General features: G+C 38.4%; 1 protein-coding gene across 2 annotated transcripts in view; it reads right to left on the bottom strand.

The window, feature by feature from the left end:
• The window catches only part of LOC134424142 (cadherin-8), a 162631-nt gene that overhangs the window by 8936 nt on the left and 135782 nt on the right, over positions 1-17913 (bottom strand). The window contains exon 1 of one of the 2 annotated variants that reach the window (XM_063167665.1): positions 11154-11275. The exons of the other annotated variant lie outside the window; for it this stretch is intronic. Coding sequence (XP_063023735.1) covers positions 11154-11184 — 31 coding nt within the window. The 5' untranslated portion in view covers positions 11185-11275. Of the gene's footprint in view, positions 1-11153; positions 11276-17913 lie in introns of those variants that run through there. 2 annotated transcript variants of the gene reach the window in all.

Genomic DNA, 17913 nt, shown 5'->3' with positions numbered 1-17913 from the left:
ATCTATGCTGGATATATAACTTATGTGAAGAAGGAATTTTAATTGGAAACTCTACAGCTGGAAACAGCAGAATGACAAATATACATTTCTTCCTGTTTATTAGAGCTATCATTCTGTGTACATTTTAAAATCTCAGATTCTCTGTAAAATAGGGTTCTTTGACACAAGTAGAAGAGCAGCAGGAATATCCTTACTGTGACACTCCCTGCTTTTTCTGATAAGGAAAAGACAGGGACAGCTCATTCATCTCCAATCTCTCTTCAGAAGTAGCATCTATTCTTAAATAAAAACCCCAAACGAAATAACTGAGCAATTGAATTATTATCATCAAGGTTTCAGAGGAAACTAGCAAGATACAGGCAGAAAACCAGAGCACATGGCATCTGAAGGAAGGTGAGTCCTAGAACACTCAGCAACCAGCTGCAAAGGCACTAGAATAGAACATTCAAGAGAATGCTGATGCCATTTCAGCTTTGCATAACCATTAATAACCATAATCAATATGCATGTGTCTCTTGTAATATTTAATATTCACTAGTGGACACCTTACAATGTCAAACACAGATTTTTAAAAGATCATTTCAAACTTTGGTACTTTTATTTTTCTTCAGAATTCAAACCTAATCACAGAGAAATGGTGGATGACAGGAAGATTCCAATCCCCTTTTTAGAGCCTGAGAATAAAACTGTCAAGAGACACAGAGGTGTCTCAAATAGTCACTGTACAAGTCATTACTAATCATTATTATTTTTTAACATTTTCTCAGTCATACTTTGTTTCTAAGAAAAGACTTACAAATAGCACCTTTTTAAATTGGTAGGATTGCACTGCAGGAAAAACCCAGTGACTGCAACCCAGACAAGTCACTGCCCACAGTCCCACATGTGCTAATTCTCTTGTTTTGAAATTTCTTTCTTTTTCCTTTTGCAATTACAAAATCCCTGGGAAAGAATAGTCCTGATGCCCTTTCTGATCCACCACAAGAACAGAAGTGGCAACTCCAAGCACACCCTCATCCATGCTCACCTTTTAAAAAGCTGCTGCTCACAAATGGGCCCTGAGCTGAAAAACTGATTTATTTCAGTTTGTTTCAGGCTCCACTTTAGTATAAGTTGGAAGCATCAATTTCCTGCTTCCAAAAGAATGAAATTAATATGCTTTATGAGAAACCCATGTAAGGCAGATTTTTTTTTCTGCCTTAGGCTGAAACACATTTTAAAGGAATATTTGATTAAAAGGGTGCAATTATAAGTTTGTATGTTATAAATTTGGCAATAGTTAGTAGCTGAAAAAAACCCCTATTTTTACATTAAAACTGCTATAACAATTTTGTTTCATGATTAAACTTTGTGTTTTCAACATGGCTGTATGTATAAAAAATACATTTTTATGATGACATACATATATGTATGTATATTAATATATCTATATATACAACTGTGTCATGTGTATTTTTACAGCTGTACCAGGCCTTCCTTGATGATTATCTCAAACAAAATCCTCTTGAGCTGTAGTTTACAAGAAAAAGGACCCTTTGTCAAATCTTTGTGCTAAAGACATAAATGTCCTATTCAAATAGAAGGCTTACAAAATCATGTGAAATTAAAGAAGGCCATTTTTTACAGTATATTTTTGCTGATTTAGGATGGCCAAACCATATGGGCACTAAAACCTCCACAGGTATTCCAAACTGACCTGCTTTTCACAAATGTAAAAAATTCATGATGTCTTCAAAAAAGCAGATTGATGATTGCTATCAAATTTGATAGCAGACAGCAGGTTCAGACGAAGAAACTTTTTGTCATAAAAATTCGGCTGATTGATCAAATTCTCTTTCCTGCCCCATAGCAAGTTGCATTCCATACTGGCATAATTAATGGCAATTCACAAAGCATTCCTATGACAAATTAACAAACACTTGAATGATTTTGGGTTTTTTATAGACCTGAACTTTCTGCAATTTCTTAAAACACCAATAAGAACACAGGGAAAGAAAAAGTATTTAGCGTGAGAAAATGTATTGGTAGAAGAATAATTGGAAAATGTTATATATTTTGTATCTTTGATTATTTTCTCCTCTTTACCAGTTGGCTTAAATAATAACAGTTTATGCCAGAACTGAGCAGCTGAATCAACTAATGAATAAAAAAACCTAAACACATTTCCTTGTAGTCCTTTGCAGAAATAAAAAGTACTGCTGGGAATTTTGAATCATGAGCAAAGTAATATTTAATCGTGTATACATCATTCTCATATGTTAAAATTTCTTGGAAAGGGGAATAATTATGTTAGTGCTACTGTGTAATACAGAACTTGTAGTAAATAAATTCTTGACAGAAGGGGAAAAAAAAGCCAGACAAATTAACAGTAAAGTGATGATGAATAAGCATTTCCTCCTACCTTTTTCCTTTGAAAATGTGAACTTTAGATAATAGTCGGTATAATTTCTAGTTCTATTCCTTTGGAAAAGTCTGAACTTTAGATAATTGTCTCTTAAGTATTCTAAAACTTTCCTTTGACCTTTAGGCCAGCAGAGCTATAATCAAACATAACTATATGGTCCCTTGCAGTCTAACAGCAACTCCTGTATTTTGTACCTTGGTTTTTTAACTCATTGAAGAAAGGACAGAAAATCCCTGCTGAAGAAATAATGATGTAGAACACATTGAGTCTGAAATAATACCAGTTTTTTTGTTAATGGAGTAGAGAAATAATTAGGACATGGTACCTCTCTCTCTCTTTTCAATTTACAGACACAGAGAGAGAGAGTCAAAGCAGGAAATTTTGGGTTCTGGGTCTGTTTAAGCTCCACCTTGTCTGAACTGCCCCAGCACATCTGACTGAACCTCACTCACTCTGGTTTGTCTGTTCATCTTTTCCAAACCCCTTGAGAGGAATGGCAGATTTGTCTTTACAAACTACCTGTGGGTCTGCTGGTAGGTAAAACCAGCACTGGGAGATAAAAGAAACAATGAGAAGGATTCCACTGATTGATGAATGGAAAAAGATATTTGCTTTTACAAATAAACTTCAGGTTTGCTGATAAATGAAATTAGATATTGAGAGACGAGATAAACAATGGGGAAGAAAAAACCCTAAATTCTATAAGAATTACAAATTAAAAGGGAGGGTTATACCTTAGAAGGGGATCTTTGGTATCAGGCCTATTGGGAAGTCTGAACCTCTCAAGAACATCATCCAAGGGGGAAAGAGAGAAGGGAAATGTGGCTGGGAAATTGGGATATAAAGGAGGCTGTGTTCTCCAAAAATTGGAGAGATCCCAGGGGAATGCCCCATGGCCTCTCCCTTTATTCAAACAAAGAAAAAGGACCCCTCTGTCTCCTTTTTGGACATAAACCTCTGGTGTTTGTGGATTAATTTTCCTAACACCCTGCTGCCACTCGGGCTTGGCACTCCCGTAATGGGAAGCAAACCCAGGCCAGTGAGGGTGTGAGATGAGCTGAACCAGCCCTGGCTTTTGCCCCTCCTGTTTCTCTCCTGCATGCCAGCAGGCAGCCACAAAGCTGTTTACCAATAATGCCACTGCTGTGACATTGTTTGCTCCATTCCGATCACATCACTGCGTGGCACGTGCATTGAATGGTACATCTGTAAAGTGTAAGAATTAATGCAGGTTGCCAAGCTCTGGTTTAGAAAAAGAGATGAAATGGCTGTCAAATGTGTTCAGCATTAAAAATACATTATTAACACAGCAATTTGCATAGACTGATGGATCATTTTTGAAATCTGCACATTCTAGTTGATTTTATTCTGTTGTTATTTTAACCAAAAAGTTTCAGATAGTGATACGGTGTTTTATAGCACTTTGATAAAATAATGCCCATATTTTGCATTTGAACCAAGAACTTTCCAGTACTCTATTACCAGATTCCGACAAAAATGCTGCAAGGGAAAATAAAAAAGCCAAGATATACCAAGGCTGTGCCATCTGCTTTTCCTTGGAGGGTTAATGGATTCTCAATCTTTCTATGAATACCTACTTAACAAATGCAGTGTGGGAGGAGAAGTTGGTGGCAGACAGGGATCTGAGCCCCTCAGGCCACAGTGACAGGTACAGCTTTAAACATTACCCTGACTGCTGTTCTCTTCCGTGTAGAGCTAAACCTCCACCAGGTTCAGTGAAATTCAGAGTGATTTTGGTAAGGGATGGAAAAGTTCCAAGAATTCCCAGCCATGCTCTTCACCTTCCTCACTTCACACACATCCTCCATTTCTTACATCAGTGACTTCCAGGTCTGCAAAAGTTCACAGACCTGGGGACTACGAAGACAATCATGGATGTTTGAAGTGTATCTTTCTTTATACAATGTAAACTCTCAATATCACAGTAAAAACCATAAAACTTAAGTAGCAACCTTTTGGGTATTAGAAGTGATGTGTTCTTGCCATTTAAGTAATTTAACATCCATTCCCCATGCCATGATTATCACCTTTTCCATTCCAATTCTGTGCTGAATGTACATAGAGGCTTGGTAGGGATTTAAAGCAATTTACCAGTAAATCATACACCAGCCCTTAAAAACTAAATCTGTAATCAGACCTATCAACCATATTGAAGTTTTGTTGCAACAGTAAAAGCCAAATTCTAGCCCTACAACTGTATTTCTATTATGCCACTTACTTTTTACATAATGTCCACTTTGAAATACAGCAGCAGAAAGCAACCAGCAGACTATAAAAACAGAAACCAGCATTTATTGGAATGCTGCCTTTTTGTACTGGTGTAATAAAGGTCTTGTCAGCACTTCCATTACAAAATGCCAATTTTCAGAGGTTTATAACTCTGACATAACAACTTCCTATGAAAAGAAATTTAGAATGTGGACTCTCTGCCAAAGAGCATTGAAAGTTAAATACAGCTTACGTTGGCTGGGGCATTTTAAGTCAGAAAATAAATTAAAAACAATTCTGACTTAACATTTTCTTGATCTGGTGCCACAGAAGAAAAAAAAAATGTGGCTTTGATAGTAAAAAGTGCCAGATCCTGCAGTTCTTATACAGCAGAACTCCCTTGAAGTTCCCTGAGAACAATTTCTGTGAGAGCCCTGAAAGGAGTGCCATTATACATTTTTGTAAATGTCATCAAGAGTTATATTAGCTTTTTGTAATTTGAAAGACTGAAATGTTATGGTGTAACATTGCCCCTGGGCACACAGGCAGCATGATAATGACTTTGGGAAGACATTCTGATATGCAGATTACATATAACAATAACAATTTGTTATCATCAGACCATTAATGGCAGTAATTCAGGCTTCTGCCTCACACCCAAAGGATTCACACATGCCTTATTACAGGCACACCTCTAACTGAGGATGTGATTCCCATGGGGAAAACTCATGGCCTTTTGAAATGCAGGGAAGAGTAAAAGCCATCCAGAGAAGGAATTCCAGTGAGTGAAAAAAACCCATTTATAGAGTGGAATAGTTTGAAAAAATTTTCAAATGAAACATCCCAGATAATCTTTGGAATGTTTCTGGACAGCATGCAAACATTACATGGAAAAAGCCTGGAATAGCCACAAGTTCCAGACTGGGATATACAGCTGGATCATGGAGAATCACAGCAGGAGCACACACAGATTGAATTTAGATTCCAAGCCCAGGACACACTGCAAGACCCTGCCTTTGCTCTGTACATGGTGGGACACAATACAGAACTTGGAAAGAAGCAGCCAGGGAAAGATGTCAGCACTTGAATTCTGCCTCACCACAGAGATGTTACAAAGTCACTGCTACTATGGGTGAATATTATGAATATATATGTTCATATATTATGAATATATGAAACTACAGCACCAGCTCAGAAGTTTAAGAGTTCTCATGAAATCAAAGGTTGAGTGAGGTGGGAAAGAACCTCCAGAGATCATCTGGTCCAACCCTGCTCACCACAGATACCCAAACCCCAGGACCTTGTCCAGCTGCCTTCTGAATATCTCCAAGGATGGGAGTTCTAAAAGTAGTAAAACAATTGTATTCACAATAGAAATATAACTGTGATAAAAGAAAAGACATATTATTCAGTGTTTCTCTTCATCCCATGAAGAGAAGTTGTGAGGTATAAATATATAAAGAATCTGCAAGCCAAGAGAACACCTTGCAAATGGTTCCTTGTTGTCTTCTAATTTGTCATGAAGAGTTTGATAAAGTACAAGTGAAGTGTTTAGGCAGAAGCTGCAGTAGAAATACAAAGCATGATCACATAAAAATATTAGAAGAGATGGGGATTCTACTGGCAGAGGAAAATACATCTCATTATGCCAAAAAGACCTCTGTGATCATGAAGAAAAAACAGATAAAGTTTAAATAACATATGAAAAAACATATAAAGGTGAGCAGAAAAAACCCAATAGATACTTTGAGAAAGTTATGTTTCCTTACAAGGAAAAAAAATTATGAAAAACATTTTTAGTTTAGAAAAAGCTATGGTCTACATATGAATTTTTGAAGCAAGTGGTTCTGCTAGACAGACTGTATTAGAACTCTATAAAGTTTTTAGCAATTATATCTTTTGATTTGGCCTGTTAGTACAAAAAAGGCACAAGACAAGAAAAAGCTGATTTCTTATAAATTTTTTTCTCATTTAAAAATAGAAAACATTAGTACAAAGAAGCGATAACAATGTGGATTAGATTAAATGACACAGAAGGAGATGTCAGGGTAGAACTGAGGTAAACTACCTCCCTCTGTGTTCAGTGTTGCAGCTCATATCAAAGCTGCCACCTGCCATCAGACTGGGCTCCACCATCTCCTCCCCTCACAATTCCTCATGTTTCCTGTCTGGGATTTCCAGAAGAATCCAAAATACCCCTCCCTTAGAGCACTCCTGAAACTCAGCCTTTACCAGCCCCTCTTCTCACAGCTCTGCAGCGTTTGCACAGCACAACAGCAACACAGTGATTAAATGTTTTATCCAAATTCACAGAGGAAAGCCATAGCCAAGCTAAACAGAAATGTTCCAAACTCCAGAACAATTCCTCAATCAAAAATCCATCACTCCTGTAGAGTGCTCTGAGATCACAAGGTCTTAATCTTTGTTGGGGGAGCACTGCATAATTTACAGGAGGGTCACAGGTAATGGACGAAAAGGTTATAGAAAGTGACAGGACCCAGCTAAGCAAGGTTAGGGAGCAACAAGTTGGAAAAGCCTACATGAATTAGTTTTATTTTGTATTATTTCCAACAAGCTCTATTTTAGCTTCAGTTTTAGGTTAGACTGAATGAGAGTTTCATAAAGAAAGAAAGCCGAAAAGTTTTACCTGTGTTTATGAAAGCAATGTGAAATTGTTATGTCATTAAAGAGAAGAAAAAGTTCAGTGTTCATGTTCAAACAGCCCAATATTCTTAGAAGAGAGCAGAAAGCTTTCATCAGCATTCAGAGATTACTGTTGGTGCTCCTTTTAAAGTTTGGGACTTCAACCCAAACTCTACTCAAAACTCCACCACAAGGACTTCATTCCTGATTCAGCTCTTAGAGTCAGATTACATAAAACCCCAATACTACAGAGTTACAATTACTGTTTAGGCATGAACACAGTCTTAGCCTACAGCCAGAGTGCAGTTTGCCAGTCTGAGCCCAGGGTTAGTCAGGCCAGGCTGGGGGCTCAGCCTTTGCTCTCTGAACACGGGCACAGAGCTCCCACTGCTTCCCTGATTCCCACATCCATCAGTTACCTTTGGAGGACCCCACGAGCTCCTCCTCTTCAGTGCCATCAAGCAGACATCTGGTCCTTTTCTTCAAGTTCTATTTATCTCTCCCTAACAAGCTGCCTTATTATCTCACTTCAAACAGGGGCCCATCTTCACTCCCTCTCTAATCAGTGCTGATTACCAAGTGTGCACATCCTATCATTTTAGGATATGCAAACTCTCTCCCCAGACTAGACAGGTCAACTGATGCATTTCATTTCTTTGCTGTGTTTGGCTCAGTGTGTAAGATCTTTCCATTCAGTCAAATCATGTATTCTACCTCTTCCCTGCCCTCTGAATGCATTGCCTTCTAGGCAGATTTATTATATAAATATTACATGCTAATAATTACATAAATATGTTACTAATTACTGGCTGCTTGCCAAATAAAGTACGTCCTAATTAGACAGAATTAAATGAAGACCAACAAAGTGACATATTTTACAACAAGATCACCCATAAAAATTACAAAATCAGGAGTTGATGGGGAAATAACCTAAGTGGTACAACCCTTCCCCCCAAAAAAATAGTTTTGTCTCCCTTATTCTCTAAAGGCTTATGTTGGAAGCTGTAGTAAAAAAATCTCCTGTTTCCTTCAGTGTGTCACTGCTGTACTTGCTGTGACAGAGAAATACAACCAGTTCTTAAACAGTCACCTCCTCAAAATGAGTAAGGAGGAGATAAAAGGGTATGAAATATAAAATATAAACTTATTTGAGCACCCCAGACAGGTTCAGGAAAATGCAGAGACAGAATTCACATAATAATCAATGTTATGGTCACCCTGCAGGAACAATGGCTGTGATTCCAACAGTAACTCCTTCCTTGTGTAAAACTCTTATTGGGTTGGTTCAAAACAAGATACAAATTAGAACATGATCTGAGCCTTTTAAACTCACATTATAATGTCAGTTGTGTAATAATTAATCAGATAAGCCTTAAAGCTAAGTGTGAAAAATAAACACCTTCTATTTTTAATGGAGCATCCACGTGCAAATAGTCTGATATAATTGCAAAAGGAGATTTTTCCTAATCAAAGGGAAAAGTAACAGTTAAGAGGTGATAATTCCTGCTTACATTTTTTTCATTTTTAGCCTGTTTATTCCTCCTCTAGTAGAACAGTGTTGGTGGTCTTTTAATCTTTACTGCAACTGAAAGTTTAAAATGAGACTCCTATCTAGTTTCTCATTAATTGACAAAAGTGCAATTAGAGCAACTACTAAATTAATTCCTCCTCAAGAGCCTGCATTTAGGATACGATAAAACAAAGAGCTATTCTATAATGAGAGCAACCAAGAAATTTACAAAGAGGGAGAGAAGGGGAAAATAAAGAAGTAAAAGGGAAGGAGGGAGGGAGGAATGGAAGAGAGGAAAGGAAGGAGGAGGGAAGGAAGGGAGGGAGGGAAAGAGAGAGAGAAAGAAAAAAAGAAGGAGAAAGAGAGAGAGAGAAAGAAAAAAAGAGAGAGAGAGAAGAGAAAGAGAGGAAAGAAAGAAGAGAAAGAGAGGAAAGAGAGAGAAAAGAAAGAGAGGAAAGAGAGAAAGAAAGAAAGAGAGAAAGAGAGAGAGAAAGAGAGAAAGAAAGAGAGAAAGAGAGAAAGAAAGAGAGAGAGAGAGAGAAAGAGAGAAAGAGAGAGAAAGAGAGAAAGAGAGAGAAAGAGAAAGAGAGAGAAAGAGAGAGAAAGAGAGAAAGAAAGAGAGAAAGAATGAGAGAAAGAGAGAAAGAAAGAAAGAAAGAGAGAGAGAGAGAGAGAGGTACTTAGGGATAAAATCCAAATATAGTCAAACCAAAACAAAAGGTTACCATGAGGTGAACACAGAAGAACTTCTCAGATGCAATATGACTCTGCTGGGTAATATATTGAGGTGGTGATGGGGCAGAGGTTCAACCAGAACCTTTGGCCTCAGTACATCATTCCTCCTACTCAGAATAAATCCATTTCCAGGAAGTCAAGCATAGTCAGTGCAAATGTCCATGAACATTTCCACCCCAGAAATTGCTTTTTGCAGAAAACCTAGAGGAATCATATGTACCCATCAAGCCAGGAGTGGTACTTAGAAATCTCTGAACTTTTTCAGAAGGTAGCTGCTTAAAAATCTGGAAATTTATCTCCAAATATTATATATTCACTTAGCTATAAATACTACTATGAAATACTTCTAAAGTCCTAGAATATGATAATCATGGGTGCTGTGAGGTTTTAAGGAGTCGTGTTAAGGCACTTAGGGAACCTTTGATTAAAGGCTGGTGGAGAAATGTTTCACACAATCCCAGGCTGGGAGAGGCTGGAGGGGCTGCTCTGGTGGCACCTCCCTGCTCCAGCAGGGCCATCCCAGAGCCCAGGGCACAGCAGTGTGTCCGTGTGGCTCTGCAGTGTCCCCTGTCAGGAGATGATGTCCCCAGGGCTCAGGCCCTGCCCATTGATGAATTCCAAGGATCTGGTACTGCAGATCCTACTGCTGTTAGTGCAGAAGTTCTGCACTCAGTAAGAACACCACCCTTCTGCCTGCAAAGCAGTTCAGTCTTGAGACCTTGATTTAATGTCTATTTTCCCATTATGTGTCTGAAATTAAGTCCCACTGAAGATTCAATTTGTTCTTCTCCGCTATTTCTTTCATCCATGTTCCATGTTATTACTGAACCAGACAGATTTTCAAGCTAACTTACTGACCAAATTCTTTTGCTCTCCTGTTTTGTTTTCACAACTTTTTATCCCTTACTCGCTCTTCTTTAAATTTATTATGAAATTAATGCAACAAACTGGAAAAGAGAGCTAAGGACGTTACACTACCGAGCTTGATGAAACTCCTACAGCAGGAAAATTCACAGCTGTCCAATCCATTCCCTCATCATGAGTAAGCACTGTCATGCATATGGTGCACAACACTGACCTCAGATCTTTTTCACTCAGATTGCATCTGGTTCTCAATTAGTTTGATTTATAAAATGAAACATAATTGACGTCTTGGCAACATTCTGTTGCTAGCAGCACAAATAATAAATTAAGAGCGAGTGAAGTAAAAGTCTCTTTAGCCATGTATGCATAATGGCAGGCTGCATGTATTTGGGTTTAGCTGGGTCTCATCACCTCCATTGGAAGCTGTTTGGGGCTGGGTCATGTTTGCACTAATGCTCTGCAATAACTCTGTAATTGTGTTTGATTCAAATGACCAAAAAAAGGCAGTCTCTGAAAGGATGGGATGCTGTGGGAATCAGTCTGATTTTCCAGTGTGCATATACAACTCCTCTGTAGCTGTCTGAAAGTCTGCATTTGGGAGGCTTGGAAAGAAGTTGTCACCACAGAGCTCAAGTGAACCAGGAGGGAAAGGTTAAACAGCATTTGGAACAGAAGCTCCCAGGAAACACTTTGCCAGGGCAAAACTGTGAAAAGTACAGAGGGGCTGAAGAGGAGCTGGAGGTGCCTGCAAGAGGACAATCAGCTTACCAGATGGCCCCCTCCTTGCTGGTTCATCCATCAGCTTGGCCTGTCCAGTCCAGTGAAGACTTGATGGATCACCTCTGGCTTAGGGCGAGGAGAGAGGGAATCTGTCTGGAGTCCTGCATCCTGAATACAGGAGAGGAGTGAATAAGGATTCAGGTGGACAGAACAGACAGAAGGGTCACAGGGTGGAGGAGCTGGCAGCTGAGTTAGCCTCTGAAGAGTTGATCCTAGTTCTCTGTTTCTGCTGTGTGCACCAAGGAGTCACCTCTTTAGCCTATTGAAGTGGTGAAAAGCACACAACCACTGTGAGAAGCTGAAATCACCCAGGCAGGGGTGAAAAGTGTTTGCAGGAGAACTGCACTGACTCGTCACCTGGTTTGTGGCTCTGCATGCAAGAAGAAAGCCAGGAAAGACAGCAGAAGCAGGTGTCAGTGAAGGACAAAGGATTGGAGTGGAAAAATGCTGGCTTCCCATCTACAGTAATGCAATCACTTCAGAAAACAACACCACAGCCATCCCTGCCAGGGAAGTTATTTCAAATCTCACTCAACTGATAGTCAACATCAAGGAAAAACAGAACTTGAGGGAACAACAGAACACAGCTGATAGTGATTATAGTAAAGAAAAAAGGGGGAAAGGAAGCAGAAAGTTATCAGCAGAAAGAAACTGAGAATATTGGCACCAGCATTCTCAGCTAGGTGAGACTAACACTGCAGTGCCAGGGAAAAGTGTAGCCTTGCTAGGAATAGTAGGCAGGAGTCAGATCTATCACTTCAACTGCAATGTAAAACCAGTGAAAATGGAAATTCATCCACTGCCTGGCAAGACAGAACCTCTGAGCACTACTGGAATGTACTGGGGTCCCTTGGGAATATTATCATTATCTTGGAATTCTACCAAGTCTTCTAGAATTTGAGAATAATCCAAAGATGCATAACACTGATTTCCTCCTCACAGAGCTCATCACTTGTCACTGAGAAAGGGCTCCTCTCTTTCAGTTCTTAGGCACAGTCCTACTTCACAGGATGACATTACATCTTAGAATTGTCAGATATGCAAATGAGAAAATTGATTACTTTCCTCACAAAGGATGATCTAGCATGTTTTCTGATCCAAAGCAGTTTCAGGCAGGTGAATTGTCTGAGGACCAAGGATAAAGGAACCTGAGTATAATAAATAAAGAACTGCATGAATTATTTCAGGGCCTTACCACTTGCCACCCAGTGCACAACCACTCACTCCAGCAAAGCTGTTTGGCTGGCTGAACATCCCTTTTCACAAATTAATGGAGAGGAAGCTTGAATCAGTCCTGTCCTTTCCATGCTGTCCCTGCCTGGTGCCACAGTGTCCCCAGGTCCCCTCCCAGCCCCACCATGATCCTGACACATTTTCCAGCAGCAGAACAAGGCACACCAGACACATAATTCATAAAAGAGGGCTCAATAGTTTAGGATAACTTGCAGGCCATCAGTAGACTGTGTTACTTCAGGCCTGTAAATCACATTTTGTTTTTAGCTGAGAAAGGCAAGTATGCATCCAAAATATAATTAAGTATTTTTAAGAAAAAAAAATAATGCCAAATTATTCTTAATTCACAGAATTACAGTGTTTCATAGAATGTAGTTACCTTAACTACCACATGATTTGTTTTGGTAATATTTAGACCTTCCTACTCAGCAAAATAACATTTTTATGCTTTGTTTTAATTTATTTAACTTAAAATTTCTAATAGAAGCAAAAAATGAACTTATTGAACAAAATCTTTCAACCACGCTACAAAGGAAACATTTCAATAATTTTGTATTAGCAATTTCATTATTAACTCTATTATTCATAAAAAAAATCAATAAACTGAGGTTCTTCTGGCATGCACAGGTTATAAAAATGTTGGACTTTGCTATTTAACAACTCCAGTTTAAATGCCATGCTGAGAATAAGATTGATAGTATGATATTTATAATACATTTTTCACACTATGAACACTCCTGGAGAAACATGATGTGTGCCTGTGGATGGCAGATCCTGACACACCAGTGCCAGATAATAGGGTACTTTGTGTTTGTTATTTTTTAATACATTGCAATGCTTTATTTTTATCTCTGCTCCTTTCACACTGCTTGCACCTTGTTATGCAAGTATTCCTTGTGATTTCTGGTGACAAAAACCACATCTATTAAAAGAGATGTTGATCAATGCTTTTCCTTAGATTATGCCTCATATTCCTTTACATCTTCTGGATGTTATTCCATACCACTAATATTGACAGATGGTAGAAAAATAATAACTTATAAGATGCAAGACTGAGCACATCACTTAATTTGAAGAAAACCACTAACAAGGATGTGATTTGGAATGTTTTGGAGTTTGAAAGTCTAATTACTGATATAGAAAAGAAACGAGGATGATAATTAAACCCATTAGAAATACATAAGCATGTGCTTTCCCTCGAGCAGTGCCGTTGTGGAACAGCCTCTGGCACGTGGCAGCTGGGCCACAAAGCTTCCCAAAATTGCCTGAAACTGCAGCAATGTGTGAGGATGTGCTGCTCACATCCAAGGCACTGTTTGGGTGCTGTGATTCTGGATGTTCACTGCACATCCACCCAGAAATGATGGGCTTAATGATGTCCTTGCTCTGGCAATTTGTACCTGGGGTCAGGGGGTTAACTTTGAAATTGGGCAAAGTGAAAGCAGGGCAATGAAACAGAGGAGTCACCTCGGAGCTCTCTGAGGGATACATTTGGAGAGAAAAGTCAGTCAAAAACACAGAAGGAGCTTCAGCTGGCAGCTGAGACAATGGCAGAGAGACTTATCCAGAAATGCCAAAAGAAACTGTTTCAGGGAAAGACTTATTTTAACACATGAGAGTTACTCTGGTGGGAACAAAAGACTCACCCTCAAGGTATGTAGTTGACAGAAGCTGCTAAAAATACTTTGATGAAAAAAGCTGGGGAAAAATCCAGGTTTTATTGTATTAAAAACACAGTGACAGAGAAGAACTTTAACAAAAAAGTGATAATAATTTGTCTTATTATTTGGGATATCTAAAAGTGCTTGCATGTAATAGTTTTCCTCAGCTATTGTGAAAGTTTAGAAATATTTGGTTTCTAATGATAAAGAGGTGATGAAATATAAAATAATCCATAATATACAAAGGCATGCAAGCCAGTGATTGAAGTGATTTTACCAGGCCATTTCCTTTAAAACACCTGACACAGTGCCTGCGCTTTCAAAGCAGCACAAGGAGGACATAAGCAAGATTTAACTTGAAGGAAAGAATGAAAGAAATGGACATTTAAACATGATCAATCTTGGAGCTGTTATATGTGTCATAGATTTAACAAACTAAGTGTAGCTGAGTATAAATATTAAGCTTGTTAGAGAGAATCAACAGAACAGTTCGTCACTGAGGCAGATTTATAATTCTTCAATTAAAAAAAAAATACATTTTACTATGCACTCATTAGAATCAGGACCAAACTCAGAGCTCAACTTGCCAGATGGACATTGAATATTTGAGGAGAGAGGAGACTGATCACTGATAATCAGCCTGTTACAAGCCAAATCAGGCTATTGGATTTCTGCAGGAATATGAGCTCATGCCAGTAAGGTTCTTAACCCAAAGCTAAGCCCTGGCCATAAACCAGGCAACCCCAGGACTGCTCTGCTACATAAGCCCTACAAGAATTATGGAATATCCCATTTATCCAGGAAAGATAAATTCTCCTCTCAGAAGAATTACTGCATCCAAAGGCACTGTGGAATGTCCAATTTGAGGTTTATTCCATTAGGAAACAGATTCTGGCATCAGAAAAATGGAATAGCAATGGCAACTTCTCGTGGGAAAAACTTTAGGTCTCGTTATGGCAAAGATGTGTTTGGTAGTTTTTGACAGTAAAAATTGCACTGGCAGCATATCAAAATGTTTGCATGTGTGAAAATGCTCCTATCACAGAGTTCTGTTCTCACTTGAACAATCTAAGGGAACCTGAAGGATTCAATGCTGAAAACAGGTACTGCTGTGAGAGGGTTGTTGGGATGCAGAGAAGATTTTAGGTAATACTCTGTGAAGACCATTCACCTGAAAAAAAAGCTGTCAAAAAATTCCAATTCCATTTCCAGAGGTCTCATTTCCGTTTTCTGATGCCATGACAGTACAAAATCCCTATCAGTTGTCTAGATTCCTGTCAGTTTTATGTCATTTATTGTGAGCCTACAGTTTTTTTGGAAGGGTTAATTCTAGTCAGTCTACAACACATTGCTAGAGTGTATCAACACTTGTCTAAACATGAGATATTTTCATCTGAAATTTGAGGTTTTTCTGGTTCGAGGTTTCTCAGACACACCACACAAAACATGAATTTTCATTTTTTTTCCTGCTTCTGTTCCTATGCAGAAAACCCAGCAGAAAAGCACGTGAAAAGTGCCCAGAGATTCAGTCAGGAGTTTGTGCAGTCAGGGACGTGTTATGTCACAAAGTCACAGGTTTAGTCACAGGTCTAACACAGAAAACATGACATGATTTTCATCTAGCATTAACTTCTTATATATATTTTTTATATAACTCTATTATTTCTCTTGAGAGGGGATAAAGGTTTTTGCACCTGGCAATCCAAGAGCTCAGCATGCCTTGATTACAGCTGGAGAGGGCATGATTGCCTGGATTTGGATTATCACTCACTGCCCAGAAACCCAAGGCACTAAACCTACAAATCCCTCCAGTAATGGACATCTGAGCTCAGGAAAGGACAGAAGAAAAGCATCAGTAGATATGGAAAATAAAGATGGCTAAGAGATGATCTACACATATTCAGTGAGATGCATGATGGAATTTAAATTTACATTTTTTACATTATTTACATAAACTCACCACAGCCTCTACAGTTTTGGATATCTTGTCTACAGAGGGAATATGGAAATTTATAATAGGGAAATTAATATCAAACAATAATATGGAAAAATTAATGTGGGGGAAATAATATGGAAATTAATATGGAAATTCAACAAACCAAGCAAATGAAGAACACCAGTGCACCATTTCAAGGCACAGATCCTGCTGTGAGCACAGCATAATGTCTATATATGTAATAAAATAAGCATAACTTCTATATATGTAATAAAATATTCTGAGAAGTGTTTGGGGTTTGTTTTTTTTTTTTTTTTTTTTTTTGGTTGGTTGTTTTTGGTTTTTTTTTTTTTTTTGTGGTTCCTGATGAAGATACCTGTTGTGTCACTTAGTTAAACACATTTCTCCACAACATGGCCAATCATAATATTTGCAGAGCATGTCAGCAGCACAGTTAATTACTGACTATCAGGGGAAGTTGCCTTAGGGTGATCTGGAAGGTTTGAACAACAGAATCAGCCTGTGTGCAACAAGCTAAATTGATTAATGGTTATGCTTATGTTCTACACAGGAAGGCAACATTCCAAATCACAGACATCTTATGAATTCTTTGGCAGGAGGTACAGAAAGAGGGCACTGCAGCTTTTTCTCCTGGCAGAGAGAGACACACCAATGTCACCACATTCAATGTCATCATTTCATGGTGGCCAAATGCCACACAGTTACCTAAAGCACAAGACAACTCAAAAGAGCAATATCATTTCTTGAGGAGAAGTACTTCTGTTTATCTCAGCCCTCAAGAGAATTTTGAATTTTGAAGAAAGGCAAAGTACTAAAAATTATTTAAAAGAGATGTGCTGATTCTAGCAAGTAAAAATTGGGTTTCTACAGGAGGCTTCCTGAGAAAATCAGTCCCTGTGTGGTGTTCACCAATAGACAGCATTTCTTCAGTAGCCATAAAGTTTCTGTTGCCTTGAAGAATTAATTTGGTAGGAATTCATTAATCTGAGAGAAAATTGAGGCGCAGGACACAGGAAGATGTCAAGGATTTTAGCCACCAGTGTGAGGGAATGTTTTTCTGTTCCAAGCTTTACTGTGTTGAGCATCGATCTGATCTCCAGAAAGGAAAGGAGAGTTTGTTACAGACATTTTCTTACAGTTCCACACCACACCAGCTTGGTTATGGACAGCCCAGACACTCAGTAATACAAAAAAAAGGAGAAATTTGACTTGTGAATTCAGGGTTTTTTAGGGATATTGCTCTCTTTCAACATGAATAATCACTCATGCTTATCTGGCAGATACATTCAAGACAAAGTCATGGTCAAGTTCATTGTTTAAGTGGCATAACTAAATAAAGACTTACTGAAGATCTATGATGTTTAAAGGCCATAAAACTCACCTCAGCCAAATGATACCCTGATTTTGGCTCTGACAGAAGTATTTGCTTCCTGTGGGAGATCATGTTCTAACATCAACTGTGCACAGCACCCCTGACTGAGCAACCTTGATAGACAAGGATGGCATGCATAGTTGGAATTTTATTACTGGATACTGGAGGATTGAATCAGAAAAGTCTCTTCAAGCAGATTTTTAATTTCAAGAGATTTCAGGTGGTTGTTTTAAGAGGATTTTCACATTTAACTGATTCAAACACATTAAAAACTTCATAAAACTGAGTGACAATGATGTAACAAAATTGGACTTATTTTTCTAAACCTTGTTGCATAGAAAGTTTCCTCACTCCCACTCAGCTCAGGACTCATTTTGCCATTGTCTGTGAGTAGGAGCAGGAGTGGGTCTTAAATAGGTAACAGATTGGAAGGACAAGGGTAATTAGCAACATGAGCTTAGTATTTAAACATGAAGAGAAATGCTAAGATCTTTTTTACTTTGTCATGCTGTGCCAAGCAAACCA

The sequence above is a fragment of the Melospiza melodia genome, chromosome 13 (genome assembly GCF_035770615.1).
Source record: "Melospiza melodia melodia isolate bMelMel2 chromosome 13, bMelMel2.pri, whole genome shotgun sequence".
Classification (NCBI taxonomy): Eukaryota; Metazoa; Chordata; class Aves; order Passeriformes; family Passerellidae; genus Melospiza; species Melospiza melodia.
The sequence above is the reverse complement of the archived record's forward strand: the minus strand, read 5'-3'. Positions and strand labels throughout refer to the sequence as shown.